Genomic DNA, 13557 nt, shown 5'->3' with positions numbered 1-13557 from the left:
ACAGTCCAAAGGTGACCTCAGAAACAAGAGGCTCCATATCACAATCCAGAAAAGAGACCAAGAGACACTCGGGGGTTGGAGAACAGTGACCAAGGGGGGCACAGAGCCAACGGGCATGCTGCTCGGCCAGCCAGAGGCTGTGCGGCGCCGGACTTCCGGCCCAGAAGGAAGCTGCAAGGGAAGGACCAAGTCCTTGCGTTCTCTCTTAAAAGGGATACAGGGTGGGTGGGGGAGAAGGTCTGTTTTAGGGTCAGCTGAGCCCAGGCTCGCTTGTACACGCCCTCCACGCCCATCCCCCTTCCCGAGTGTCAGAGGACCGCAGAGAGAGGCCACTCGGCCGCCTGGAAGAGTGTGGAGCTGAAAGGAGCCTGGAGCCCCACCCCCCTTTCAAAGGAAAATACCGGAACCTCATTTTCACCTTATGACCTGTACACGAGCACTTGCGAGCATGGCGTTACAATGCCACAGAAACACCAGTGTCTGCGTGCAGGAAGGCACGGGCGCAGACGTCCTTAAACACGTCATCCTCCAACAAACCCCTCAGGTCCCGAGGAAGAGGGCCTATGTCCACCGAGAGATTCCGACCTTTCCTGTCACCCCTACCCCTGCTTCAGACACACCACCCCCTAACTTCGAAAACCTTGAGCCTTTGGACACCACGAAAAGCAACCATTACTTGACCCAGGTCAGAAAGGCCGCTCCTTCCCCAGAGACAAGAGAAGGTTGCTCTTCAAGGAAAGAGGTGGCGAAACTTCGTTTGTAAACATATATGTTACTGAAATGATGGCTAAACCCACACTGCGGAGGAGAAGAGAATATTAGTTGTACAGTTACATTTCAATGCCCCAACTTATTTATATATTTACATCAAAGATACCACTTTGATTAACCAATATGCATTTGCATTTGTACATGTGAATTTCTCTAGTCTTGAATCCTGTTATCAAGGAGCTACAGTGAAAATATCTCTGAATAAAGCAATGAGCCCTAAAAAGCTAGTCTTGACATAAGATGTGTGATCCATCCATTTGAAAGTTCTTTCTCTGCTGTGTTAGCCTGGCTGGAACCAGGTCACAGACATGGATACGTGGATGGCTAGGCCGATGACACAGCCAGGCAAGAAGGTCGAAAGGCAAGAAACTGTCACCAACAACCCAGGAGCCCAAGTCAAAATCCTAAACCATGGCCAAAAGACCTAAACTCTACTCACAAGAGCTGGGTTCCAACAACTACTGTCTCGTCGAAGTTGGCATCCCTGGAATGCCCGGCCGAAGAGGACAGGCAGGGACCGATAGGAATCATCTCAGACCAAAACCTGTCCGGGGAATGCAGGTGAACTCATCACGGACACTCAGGGGTCCCGACGCGTCCCTAGGCGAAGGCACTGTCAAATTCGCACTCTTCACACAGGTGTTAGGCTCCGGCCCCACCTACATTGCTCAAGGAATGTCATCTCTGCGGAAGAGAAATTTGTGAGGGCTCCCAACGGTACACAGTCTTGCTCCAAACTCGGGGTGACCAGCTCAGATCCTTGCTTGATTACGGAACCCCCAGTGAATCTCCGCTTGATCCAGAGGCTCTGCTAGTGATGTGTCCAGAGAACTCGCAGATGGAGAAACGTCTTCTCTGTCCTGTTTGAACCCCAACTGCTCTACCTTTGGGGGCAACAAACATTACTCTAAAAATACCTAAATCACCCCAAAAGGATGTTAGCCCTTCAAGGAAACTAAATTGTAAAATGAATTTGCTCGGAGGCTCCAGGGCCATCCCTAGAGGAGGGGGGATTCAGGGAAAGAAGGGCTATCACGTGGGGTGGCCACCATTAATTTACGCCGAGGAAAGCTTCAAGGCTGCCTTCTACAATTTTAGTTTCCAGCTGGCTGGTAAGAAACTTCTTCCTGTCATTTTGTCCCTAGAGAAGCTCATCCTTAGGGACAGAAACATCCTTTTGTTCCTCTTTTGAGGTCTCTACTCACATGAACAGAGAAGACACAGATTTGCCCTAGTGAACAGGAAAAGGGATTTGATCCCAACACTGGATTCCCAGAACGGAGAAGAACCTTGAAGGGTTGTGAGGTCTAGCTTCCACCTCTAGGAGATGCACTCCCAAGGCCACGTGGGACAGCTCTCTCATTCTCCAGTACCTCAAGGGATGAAAATCTGGGAGACTTTCTGAAAAGTCCACCCCCGTGTTTCCAGAGCTCGGCCGCTCCTAGTAACAGACGGCCTTCACCATATCCCCTCAAGTCACTCAACAAGGAGATGAGAGGATCTGCTCTGATCACCAAACGAGGCAGCAGTTCGGGGAGAAAGCGGTAGATTCCGACATCGTACCAACGCAGGACATAAAACCAAGGTGGTCTCGTCTTACCACTAGGGAGGAAGGGAAGAAAGGAGACTGCGACAATCACATTTGTTGGAAAGTAGAAACCATAATCCTTTGCGTCAACTTAAAAAAAAATGAGGTCTTCCGGGGCCCGGCGTGAAATACCCACGTGAGAGAGGCTCGCCAGCCTTGGCTCACGCTTCCTACGGGCAACAGGGGTTGTCGATGACCAACATGACGTCGATGCCGTAGGCCTCCAGCAGGTCCGTCAGAAAGCTCCGGTCTCCTTGGGGGTCTAGGCCCATGCCGCGGGCATGCTCAGCGGTCAGCGTTTTATCTTGACTGGCGGACACCTCCAGCAAAGTCTGAAATATCCGGTTGTTTTGCTCTAGGAAAAACCTGCATTCACCAGATAAGACACAGAGAAGGGAGGGCAGAAAAGACCAAAAAAAAAAAAAAAAAAAAAAAAAAAAAAAAAAAAAGTCACCCAGATAATTCACACGTGAGGAACCAAAACTACATCGCTTTAAGATGCTTTTAAATGGCTTCAAACTCAGAAAGATCCCTGAAAATAAGGAAATAGGATCAAAGTTCAAGGGTTATTAAAGCGACACCAAGTTTAGCAAAGAAGCCAATGGACATTAATCACGATATGATTGGCAAAGTCTTTGAGCAAGTGATGGCCTGGCTGCCAAAACCCCACGTTCCTGCGGAAGGTTACTGTGGGTACTGTGTTCCCGTGGCCTGTGTGCCTCCGCCTCTCAGTCGTAAGGGGAAGAGAAGGAAAAAACAAAACCCCCGAAACCCCCTGATGATGACATTCTGAGGTCAAGACTGAAGGTGAGAAACCAAAATTCACCTTCAAAGCCGGGACAGGCCACTGGAGTCAGCAGCAGGGGTGAGCCTTAATGGGGACAGCCTGAGCCACCAGGCCCCTGCCTGAAGCACCGGCCCCCCAGCCTGAGCCACCAGGCCCCTGCCTGAAGCACCGGCCCCCCAGCCTGAGCCCCCACAGAGCATTCCAGGCTGCTGCCGGCCGTCCACACAGCAGAGGCGGAGCTCAGGAGCTGGGGCAGGCATGGGGAGGTTTCACCGCCAGCAAGGCTGGGAGAGAGGGGTGACGGGGACATGGAAGCCTAGTTGTAGGCCCCACAGCTCCCCGTCATCCTTGGGTATTTGTTTTCCTTTGATTGGTCGGGGGGTTATACCCAGCATGATTCGAATGTCACGGGTTTGTGGTACTGCGTAAATACACGAGCCACATTCAGGAAAGGCATTCACTGTCACGACTTTTTAGCACCCCCTCCCCCCCACCCCCGCCCTGCTGATGGCATCTCAGGGCTCATGGTGGACTCTGTACAGAGCCCAGCTCTCAGTGGACCCAGACGCAATAAAGGACATCCCTGGGCCGACGATGACATGGGAGGGGTCGAGGCCCAAAGCGGTCGGTGCTCCGGAATCCTCAGGGAAACCCCGCCAGCGGCGCCCGGGCTGACTTACAGCACGAAGAGGTCCTCCTCGCAAGGGTTGTAGTCTTCTTCCAGCTCCTGGGAGTACAGCAGCATCTGCCTGTGGTGAGGGAGGCCACTGTCACGCCCCGGTGCCGCTACAGGGCCCCCGACACCGGCCGGTCACCGGTCAGACACCTGCAGGGCCGTCCGCCCCTCCCGGGAAGAGCAGCCCCAGCGGCCGGCCCCAAAGCCCGGGGAGACGGACAGCAAAGGAATAAACGGGGCTTGCGGTCCAAGCCCTGGGGTCCAGGGCCAGTTCCGGCCTTGCGTCATCTCAGGTAAGTGGCGATCTTTCTTAAATGCCCATCGAACAGGGATGACGGTGAGGATATCATTCATGTGCCAGGACAACCAAACTTCGAGACTTCCGCGCGATAACGCACCAGCACGCTGGCAATGCTGCGCTCTCCCTCGGGTCGCACAGCCGCCGAGGCCCGTCCGAAAGAAGCCACCCCACGTGTACGTGCCACCCTGTTCGCAGGACGAGGCGCTGGGAGCCCGGCTTTGTCACCTGCAGACTTGCCACCCCCCAGCAGCCTGCGGCCGGCAGAACACAGCACGACGGAGGCGTGGGCAGGACGGGCCGCGGACAGAGCCCCCGCCGTCCTGAAAGGGCAGCGCCCCCAGCCCGCGCGGCCGGGACTCCGCTACCTCTGCTCGTTGAGCCGCCGGTACTTCTCGCGGTCGGCGCTGTTGATCTTCAGCAGGGGCTGCAGGTGGTCGTGGTGCGTCTTCACGTTCTGGTTGTCCACGAAGACATCATACAGCTCCCGCTTCTCCTCGAAAATCTTCTCGGTGGTGCCTGGGACGGCCAAGTTCAGGGCATGGGACCCTGGAGGCCGTCACCCAAAGGCACCCGCCCGACCCCGCCAAGGACACGAGGGGTCCGGGGGGCCCTGTGTCTGCGAGCAGGAGGGCCCTGGGGGGCCGGAAGGCCAGAGCCTGGCTTCCAGCAGGGCTGTCATAGGGATTGGGGCCAGGAGGTGTGGGCAGGGCACGGGGAGGGCCCCGTACTCACAGGCCACATAGGACACCTCTACCTCCAGGCTCTCGATGTCAGCCACGTTCACATAGAAGAAAGGCTTGGACTCGGGAATGGTGCCCCCGATGCCAGGCAGGGAGACGTTGGCCAGACAGCAGCAGCAGTACACTGTGGGCCAGGCGAGGGCACGGAGGAAGAGGCGGTGAGAGAGGAAGAGTGTGCCTCTCCTCCCTCACAGCCTGCGGCCCCCTCCTCCGAGCAGCCAGCCTCCAAGGACGCTGTGGAGGCTCTGCTCCGTGCTGTCCTACAGCCTGAGTCACCACAGGGCTCTGGCATTCTGAGGGGACGGGCAGGGCCACGAGCCTTCCGGGTGCCACAGCAGAACCCGATCTCAAGTGACACCAACGGTGCCTTACCACAGCAAACAGACAGTGTCCAGTCTTCACCCCACGAGGTCTTGCTTGGGATCTGGCGCTGCTGACCTTCCCCTCTCTCACAACTCCTGGCTGTGGTAACCCCCGCATCTCCCAGTTCCCTCCCTTGTTCTGACTGCCCCAGCTCAGTCACCCGGTCGGCCCCTTTGTTGCTTCACTTCCTGTGCCTGCATCACCTCTCCTCACTCACGCTCTCCCCGAGGGACGCCACCCATCCTGCGGTCACCGGCACTCTCTATGCCACTCTCAAACCTTTATCTCCAGCCTGACTTTCCCCCAACGTCCTGCCCCAACCACACTGGTGCCTGGTGTCCACAAGGCCAACGCTTTCACCCCACCCCCCTACTCCTCCTGGAGCCCCACCTGGTGGCCCCACCGTCCTCGTCATCCTAGACCCTTCCTCCATTACCTCACACACATCAGAACCTTACAACCCAAATCACACGCCAACGTTTGCCAGGTTTACCTCCTCCGTGTATCAGAATCCACCTTCTCTCACCATCGATTCTCTCTCACCAGACTACGGACGCGTTCCCCAACCCACCCTCTGCTCGGCCACCAGAGCCCATTCTAGAACACAAGCCCAACCCTGGCATTCCCAGGCTGAAAACCTGGGACCCTCTTGGGACAGCCCAAACTCTTCTGAACTTGGTCAACTATGCAAAGACTCAAGCAGTTTCTGTTCCAGGAAACCTAGGAAAGAAAACCCAGCGTCGGCTTCTAGTTACCTCTGTAGCACACGACACCCACAGGAGGGGGAGAAAATATCAAAATGCGCTTTCGCAGTAAGGCAAATTTCCACAGGATGAGGATCTGTTCTCCGAAGAACTTGATAAACTGAGACATGCAGCCAGCTGGGTGTGTGATCTGAAAAAAATAAAGGGGAGGAAGAGAGGAGCCTGTTTAAAATGTGAAAAACGATTCAGTACAGCTCTGTGTAGATACCACCCCCCCAAACTCCAGCGAACAGCCAACAGAGGCACGATGGGATGGCTACTTCTACGCAAAACAGTATTGTTCACTTTAAAGTCTCACTTTTAAACGAGATTGCGATACTCCGAGAGCTCCCCGGATACAATGAAATGAGGTCTGAGTTTAGGGATCATTAAGTACTTTACTCAGGAGAGAGAGGCACACAAGAAACAAAGCAGAACATAACTTTTGAAAAGTCAGAAAGAAAAGCTTCTGCAGTGACATTACACCCTCAACGAGGACATCCAACTCAAAACCGTTACTGAGCCCTGGAAGGGGTGAGGTGATGAGCTCCCCAAGCGTACGGACAGCTACCCTGTGGAGTGTCTGCCCAGAGTCTCCTCGCCCAGGAACTGCTGCACGTGGGTCCAGCCCCTTCCTTACTGCCAAGTGCAAACAGCCTGTCGCCCCCGAGGGCTGCTCCTAGGAGCCCTGAGCCAGGAAGACCCCAGGAGGTCTGACCCCGGGAAAGCTGAATTCCAATCCCGGCTCTGCCATTTCCTAATGGGAGGCCTTGGGAACGTCAGCCGTTTCCTGTTCATTCTCCTGATCTGTGAAATGGGGAGACCATGCTGCCCCTCACATGGCTCTCAGGACCACCTGAGAAAAACACATGAAATGCTCTGCGCGCGGGCGCTGATGAAATAAGGGGTCTTCAAGCTCTGTCCCTCGGGAGTGCTTTTGGAAGGTCACTTCCCGGCTCGTCTCAGAAGCAATAGCGCTCACCACCACTGGGGGGCGCTGGCGAGAGCACTGCTGAGGCGCTGCGCCCACACCGAGGCCAGTGCGGGGCTTGTCGCTGGGAGCCTGGCAACCCGCAGCAGGAACCTCCCTTTCCAGGGCGGGCGTGGTCCCCCGCACCTGCGCCTTTCACTTGCCCCCCCTTCCCCCAAACTGGCATAGAGGCTGCCTGCCCTCCGCTGAGGGTCCCTGTCCCGTCCCGTCCCGTCCCTCCCTCCCCCCGCCGTGCCTACCCCTCTCCCGGATCTCCAGGAGAAGAGGTGCTGAACCACCAGTCTGGTCAGATTCCTCCAAACCCAATCTTTCACAAAAGTACTCAAGCAACGAGACAGGAAAGGGAGCCCAGGCCCTGCGCCCCCCCACCCCGCCCCCCTCTGGTGATCCTCAAGCCCTGAGCACGTTCTTCTACTGCATGAAGGCCTGACAGTGTTTTGCCCAGATGTGTCCCCACCTAGGATCCCAGAATAAATGATCAATCCTTAATTCTGGTCTTACTTGCTCATGCATTCATGGATGCACTCGGACAGGAAATATTTCTCACGTGCTAACTTTGCGCCAAGCACTGTGCTAAGCGGGCTCGGTCCAACAATGAACTTTGAAAGGCCCAGCCGTTGCCCCTCATACAGTGCAGAGACTACGGGGAGAAGCAGGTACACAAGCGATCAAATCCCAGCCTGAGAGCTGATGGGAGGGGGCACGGGCTGCAGGAGCGCACAGGACGTGCCTGACCTAAGTCCCGGAAGACTTCCTGGAAGCAGCATGTCTCAGCTTGGACATGAAGGGCAAACTGGACTGAAGGTGTTCTTGGTGGAAGAACCAACGTGTGCAAAGGCCCCAGAGACAAGAGACAACAGGTCACTTCCTGGGAACTGCCAGTAGCTGGGGCATTGGGCCAGGGCTATGTTAGGGCAACGCGGGAAGGGTTACATTGAGGGACGTTTCTCCTGCTTTCACCTAAATCCATTTCCCCCCTCTGGGCCTCGTTTTGCTGTAGCTTTTATAGGAAACTCTTTTCCTGACTTACGCAGCTCCTGCCCTCACGTTTTCCCTCCGACCTTCCGGGGGATGTACTCCAGGCTCTCTTCACTCCCTAGCCGTGGCCGGCGACCCTCGGGCTCTCTCTCCATCCCTCGCCTCCCCTCCATCCTCTACCACAGGCCCAGGGATTCCATCTGCTCCTGGGGCTCAGTCCCTACTCTCTGTCCCTCTTCCCCACTTCCCAAAGCAGGGCATCTACCAGGCACTGCCGGGCCCCTCAGAGAGGCCTCGAGCCTTCCTTCCTCCCTTGCCAGGGATTTTTGTCTCTGCAACTGTCTCAGATCTGACCCTGACTTTAAAAACTTATTTTAAACTTTTCTTCATGTGTGTGTTCGCTCTGTAAAAATTCACTGAAGTCTGTATGTATGGGGTTTTTTTAACTTGTGGCTACAAAATATTCTGTTTCAAGAGAAAGCTTCCGTAGAAATTTCTTTATATGTACATATATGTGATAATCCATAAACGACCAGTGAAATCATATATACACCATTGTTTCAAGTGCTGTCATTTTTCTCCTGGTCCTTTCCTTTTTTGTACCTATAAGCACTGTCCCTCCAGGTCTCATCTCACCCCCAGGCAATCTATGTACTAGTAGTAAGCTAGTATCCGCCCACGCACTGTCCATGCTGACGTCTGCGTGTACGTAGCGATACTGCACCAGAGGCTGTGATTATCTTACAAAAGTGCGTGATCATGTCACATAGAGTTTTCTGCACTTTGCTGTTCTCACACCAAAACGCTTCCTGGCAGACCCCCCACGTCAACTATGTACACTCTAATTCATTATTTTTAATGGCTGTACAATACATGGGGCATTCTCATTTTCTAGCACTCTACACACTGTGGACTTACACAGTCTTATATAGACAGCACTGTACTCTGGTGGCTTATAGAGGGCAGATCCGAGGAGTGGGATTGCTAAGGCAAAGGGTACATGTATTTTTCATAAGTACTAACAAGTTGTTTGGTAAAAAGATCATTCACATTTCCATCTGCAACCTGTCAACGTACCCTTTGCCCCGCATCAACTAGAGTTTGTCATGTAAATGAGCTGCCCTCAATGGAGCAAAAGCAAAGGCCATTTTACTTTCTCTCCTCTTGGTCCCCCCCTTCATGGGCTGTTGGGGAGAGGAATCCAGGGACACCTTGATCAGATGCTGGTCACCTCTCTGTGGGTTTGAGATAGCGTGGCAGCAATGTGAGAAGGAAAAAATGGCTCAGGGTTAGGAGTGGCGAGGAAAAGATCAGGGTTTAGTCAGTACAGACCCAGAATCACCTTAATGACCCTCTGACCATCTCTTAACTACTGCCTCTCAGGGCATGCCATGGCGTGGGGCAATCTTTAAACGACGTTCCCTGGATTCCCATGGCAGCTGGCTTCCTGTTATATTCCTCCCCTGGGATGCAATGACTGGAGGGGCTGGAAGGCAGAAGGAAGGGAGTGGTGCATGTGGTAGGCAGCCTCTACAAGGGCCCTCAATGATCCCCCCTTCTTGGTATTTATAGCCTTATGTAATCCCCTCTCCCGAGTAACTTGCTTTCGCCAACAGAACATGGCAACTTCACTGGGCTGTCGCTTCTAATTAGGTCAAAAAGGATTTCGATTTCCACCTTGCTAGGAGACTTTTTCACTCACTGACTTTGATGAAGCAAGCCACCATGTTGGAGAGACCCACCCGGCTACGGACTGAGGACAACAAAGAGGCAGTGGTACTGAAGGCCTTAGTCCACTAGCCCTCAAGGAAACCAATCCTCCAACAACCGCAGGAGCTCAGAGGCGGATATTTCCCCAGTCGAGCCTTCAGATGAGACCCCACCTCTGGCTGATACCTTGACTACAGTCTCATGGGAGACCACGAAGCAGAGGACCCAGCCAGAACATGCCTGAATTCTTGGCTCACAGAAACCACAAGATAATAAATTTGTACTATTTTAAACCATTAATTTTGGGGTACTTTGTAGCGCAGCAGGAGATAACTAACAAGGTGGGAGCTGTCTCTGGTTACAAATATCTACATTCCCTTGCTCCCTTTTTGCTCCTTCAGTCTTCTAATGCCTAGATTATGGATTCCCTGTATTAAAGTATCTTGGAATATTTCCCATAGCTTATGTTTTCCTGGCAAGACCCTAACTGGTACTTATTGGGTTCGAATTCCATGGCCTAGTGTTTAAGGTTTTCTACAATTTGATTCCAACCTCTTTTTCCAATCGTTTCTCTCCTGGTCAGTTGACACAGAAATTCAATCCCAGTCAAGCTACAGGCAGACCTGCACTGCACTTTATTGGGCTTTGCAGATACTGCCTTTTTTATAAACTGAGAGTCTGTGGCAATCTTTCATGGAGCCAGTCTATTGGTGCCATTTTTCCAACAGCAGGTGCTCACGTCGCACCTCTGTGTCGCATTTTAGTGATTTTTACAATTTTTCAAAATGTTCATTATTAGTGGGGCGCACGGGTGGCTCAGTCGGTTAAGCATCCGACTGTTGGCTCCGGCTCAGGTCATGATCCCAGGGTCGTGAGATCGAGCCCTGTGTCAGGCTCCGCGCTCAGCACAGAGCCTGCTTGAGATTCCCTCCCGCTCCATCCCTCCCACTCATGCTCTAGAATAAATACATCTTTAAAAAATTTTTTTCATTATATTTATTATGGTCATCTGTGATCAGTGATTTATGACCCACTGAAAGCACAGAGGATGATTAGCATTTTTTAGCAATAAAGTATTATCTCATTAAGGTACGTACGTTGTTTTTTGAGACGTAGTGTTACTGCACACTTAATAAACTACAACACAGTGTAAACCTAACGTCTGTACGCACTGGGAAACCAAAAATCGTATCTGACTTGCTTTATTGCAATATTCGCTCTACTGTGGCGGTCCGGAGCCGAACCCGCCGTATCTCCAAGGCATGCCTGGGGCCTGCTCTGTGCCCTGAACCTGCCTTGTGCTTTCTCCTACCCACATCTACGAAGGTGGTGGGGTAAGGAGCACGCGCTGGCTTTGGCTCACTGTGTTCAAATCCTGCCTCCATCTCCTATTAGCTGTAAGGCCTTACGTGAGTCACTGAACCTTTACAGACCTCAGCTGGTTTACTTGGAAAACAGGGATGAAACAATCATTCACTTAAAAAACAAAACAAAACAAAACAAAACAAAAAACCATGCTGCCACAGGTATTGATAAATAGCGACAGAACGCCCACATTCGGAGAAAGTCACGGACCATGGCTGCCAGGAGCCTTCCCGCAGTCTGGACTCAGCATCCCTCACTTCTCACCCAGCCAAATACTTCAGGGGCCAACTCTTCTTCCAAGATGCCTTTCCAGAATTTTCCCGTAAACCCCTGGCATAATACCTCCACCAGGGAGCCCCGCTTCCCCTGCGGTAGCTTGTGACCACCTACGGGGGAGGGAGAAGGAAGAGTTCCGTGTCCCTACTCCTCTCCGCACCCTCCCACCACCCCACGCCTGTGAACCGTAAATGGACACTTTCTAGCGCACAGGCAAAGGACTTCGGAACAAACGTGCAATAACGTTGTATCGGGAATATGTAACTATGAAATCATACATCTATTCATCAAATTCTTCATCTTTCCTCTTTTCAGTTCGAGTGTCTGGTTTTAAAATATCTAAGCCAACAACAGAGTCAAACCCGCCTTTTCCCTGCTAGCAGTCGGCCGGCCTATCGTCACACGTGGCTTGTACCGCGGTTACAGCAGCGCCTAGAAAGCATATTGTTGCCTTGTGTTTTAAAGGAACCCAAATGCTTGGGCCAGAAACCTATCAAAACCAGACTTTGGGCATAAGCCCAGGACAGAAATTCCTGATGAGTTAGAAAAAATAATCAACAATCCCTAGCAGACACGAGCCCAGGACGGTGTGAGCCCACGGCGAGCCCTACCTTCATCTCGGGGTACATGTATCGGTGGATGGACGGCAGCCAGTAGACAGGGGGCAGGCTGCCGCCTCTCCCCGGACCGGCATGGAGCACCCCTTTCTTGTCCTCGTAGAATGCAGCCAGGTGAGAGTAATGTCCCGGCGTCTCCAACTGGTGTCTGCAAACACACACACACGGTGAGAACAGCTCCGGCCCCGGCTCTGCCACCCACTCCCCTCGTCCCAACGGCTAGAATGCTTAGGAACCAAGGGAGGAGCTGAAAGGACCCCCGTTTTGAGGTTGCCTAGGGTGCCTAGTTCGGTGTCACGGAAGATCCCTACGGAAGCTCGGGTGTGGGGTCTGAGTCTCCCTGACGCCATGGGACACATTCTGCTCCTCACGGGAAACTCACAGGAGGAACACGCTGTGACTGACGTCTACTGTTCCCGAGCCAGGGGCGCTCAAGAGCGCATGCCTCTTGCCAGAGAAGGCGGCGACAGGGACGGCTCGCAAGAGCACCCATCCCCTGCTCAAAGCTGCTCGCCTGAGAAGCCATGCTTGTTTGCTTCGTGACAGAGGACTCAGAAGCAGCTTACCCCTCAGTGTCTCAAATAAAGGAAAACCATTATTACTGGATGTCACCAGGCCTCATACTTTCTCAGCGTCAAGTCATAAAGTAATAAAAAACCCAGAATCTCTTCTTTTCCCACCCCAACTGCTTGGGCCTGCCGAGACTGGGTAGTGGGGAGCCCTGTCAACTGTCCCCAAAACCGACAAAGCCACATTGAATCCCTGGACCAACTGGACAATGGAGAATCCCGCCTTCAAGCCAAGCACAGGAGTGCTGTGGGTACTGTGAGGCACCATGTTGAACGGGGATGCGATGGGCTGAACTGTCCCCCTCCACTCTCCTCCAGAAAAAAGATGTGCTGGAGTCCTAACCCTCAGTACCGAAGAATGCAACCCTCTTTGGAGACAGCGTCTTTACAGAGATAAATTCAAGTGAGGTCCCTGGGTGCATCCTAATCTGAAAGGACAGATGACCTTATCAGAAGGGGGAAATGTGGACACACTGAGATGCACACAAGGAGAATGTCACGTGAGGATAAAGGCAGAGGCCAAGAGGGATGCATCTGTAAGCCAAGGAACACCGAAGATCGCCAGCAAACCACCAGAAGCCAGGAGAGGGGCAAAGAGCAGATTCTCCCTCACGGCCACGGAAGGAACCAACCCTACCGATGCCCTGACTTCAGACTTCCCGCCTCCAGAACCATGACAGCAACCATTCTATTGCTTTAAGTCCCCCAGTTTGGGATACTCTTTTAGGATAGCCGTAGGAAACAAATATGGGGGAAATACAAGGCATTACAACCCTTTTAGTCTTATTTTCTTGGTGCCCTACAATATCCGTCATATCGCAACAATCAAGAATCAAAATACAGCTAATCACGGTTGACCGTGAACAACGAGGACCGCACTGGGCAAGCGCCCCAATCCGTCGGCGTTGGCTCACCCCAAACTCGGACAGAAACTGCTCAGAGTCAAGATTCTCAGAGTCCAGCCAGGAGCCAACTGTCCCCAAACCGCCTCTTCTCCAGAGTGACTCCCAGCTCCCGATGCCAAGGTGACACCGCCCCTCCGCATGGTGAGATCTCCAGCAAGTTACCAAACTGTCCAAAAT

The 13557-nt window shown here is 53.1% G+C and overlaps 1 protein-coding gene across 1 annotated transcript in view; it reads right to left on the bottom strand.

Moving 5' to 3' along the window:
- Window positions 1–2416: 2416 nt before the first annotated feature.
- The window catches only part of DENND11 (DENN domain containing 11), a 36857-nt gene continuing 25716 nt past the window's right edge, over window positions 2417–13557 (bottom strand). Inside the window, exons 4-9 of the mRNA XM_040643921.1 lie at window positions 11901–12054; window positions 5982–6120; window positions 4856–4987; window positions 4489–4639; window positions 3827–3895; window positions 2417–2725 (exon numbers count right to left, since the gene is read on the bottom strand). Coding sequence (XP_040499855.1) covers window positions 2530–2725; window positions 3827–3895; window positions 4489–4639; window positions 4856–4987; window positions 5982–6120; window positions 11901–12054 — 841 coding nt within the window. The 3' untranslated portion in view covers window positions 2417–2529. The remainder of the gene's footprint in view (window positions 2726–3826; window positions 3896–4488; window positions 4640–4855; window positions 4988–5981; window positions 6121–11900; window positions 12055–13557) is intronic.

Source organism: Ursus maritimus, unplaced genomic scaffold (assembly GCF_017311325.1).
Source record: "Ursus maritimus isolate PB19 unplaced genomic scaffold, ASM1731132v1 scaffold_3, whole genome shotgun sequence".
In the NCBI taxonomy this organism is placed as follows: Eukaryota; Metazoa; Chordata; class Mammalia; order Carnivora; family Ursidae; genus Ursus; species Ursus maritimus.
The sequence above is the reverse complement of the archived record's forward strand: the minus strand, read 5'-3'. Positions and strand labels throughout refer to the sequence as shown.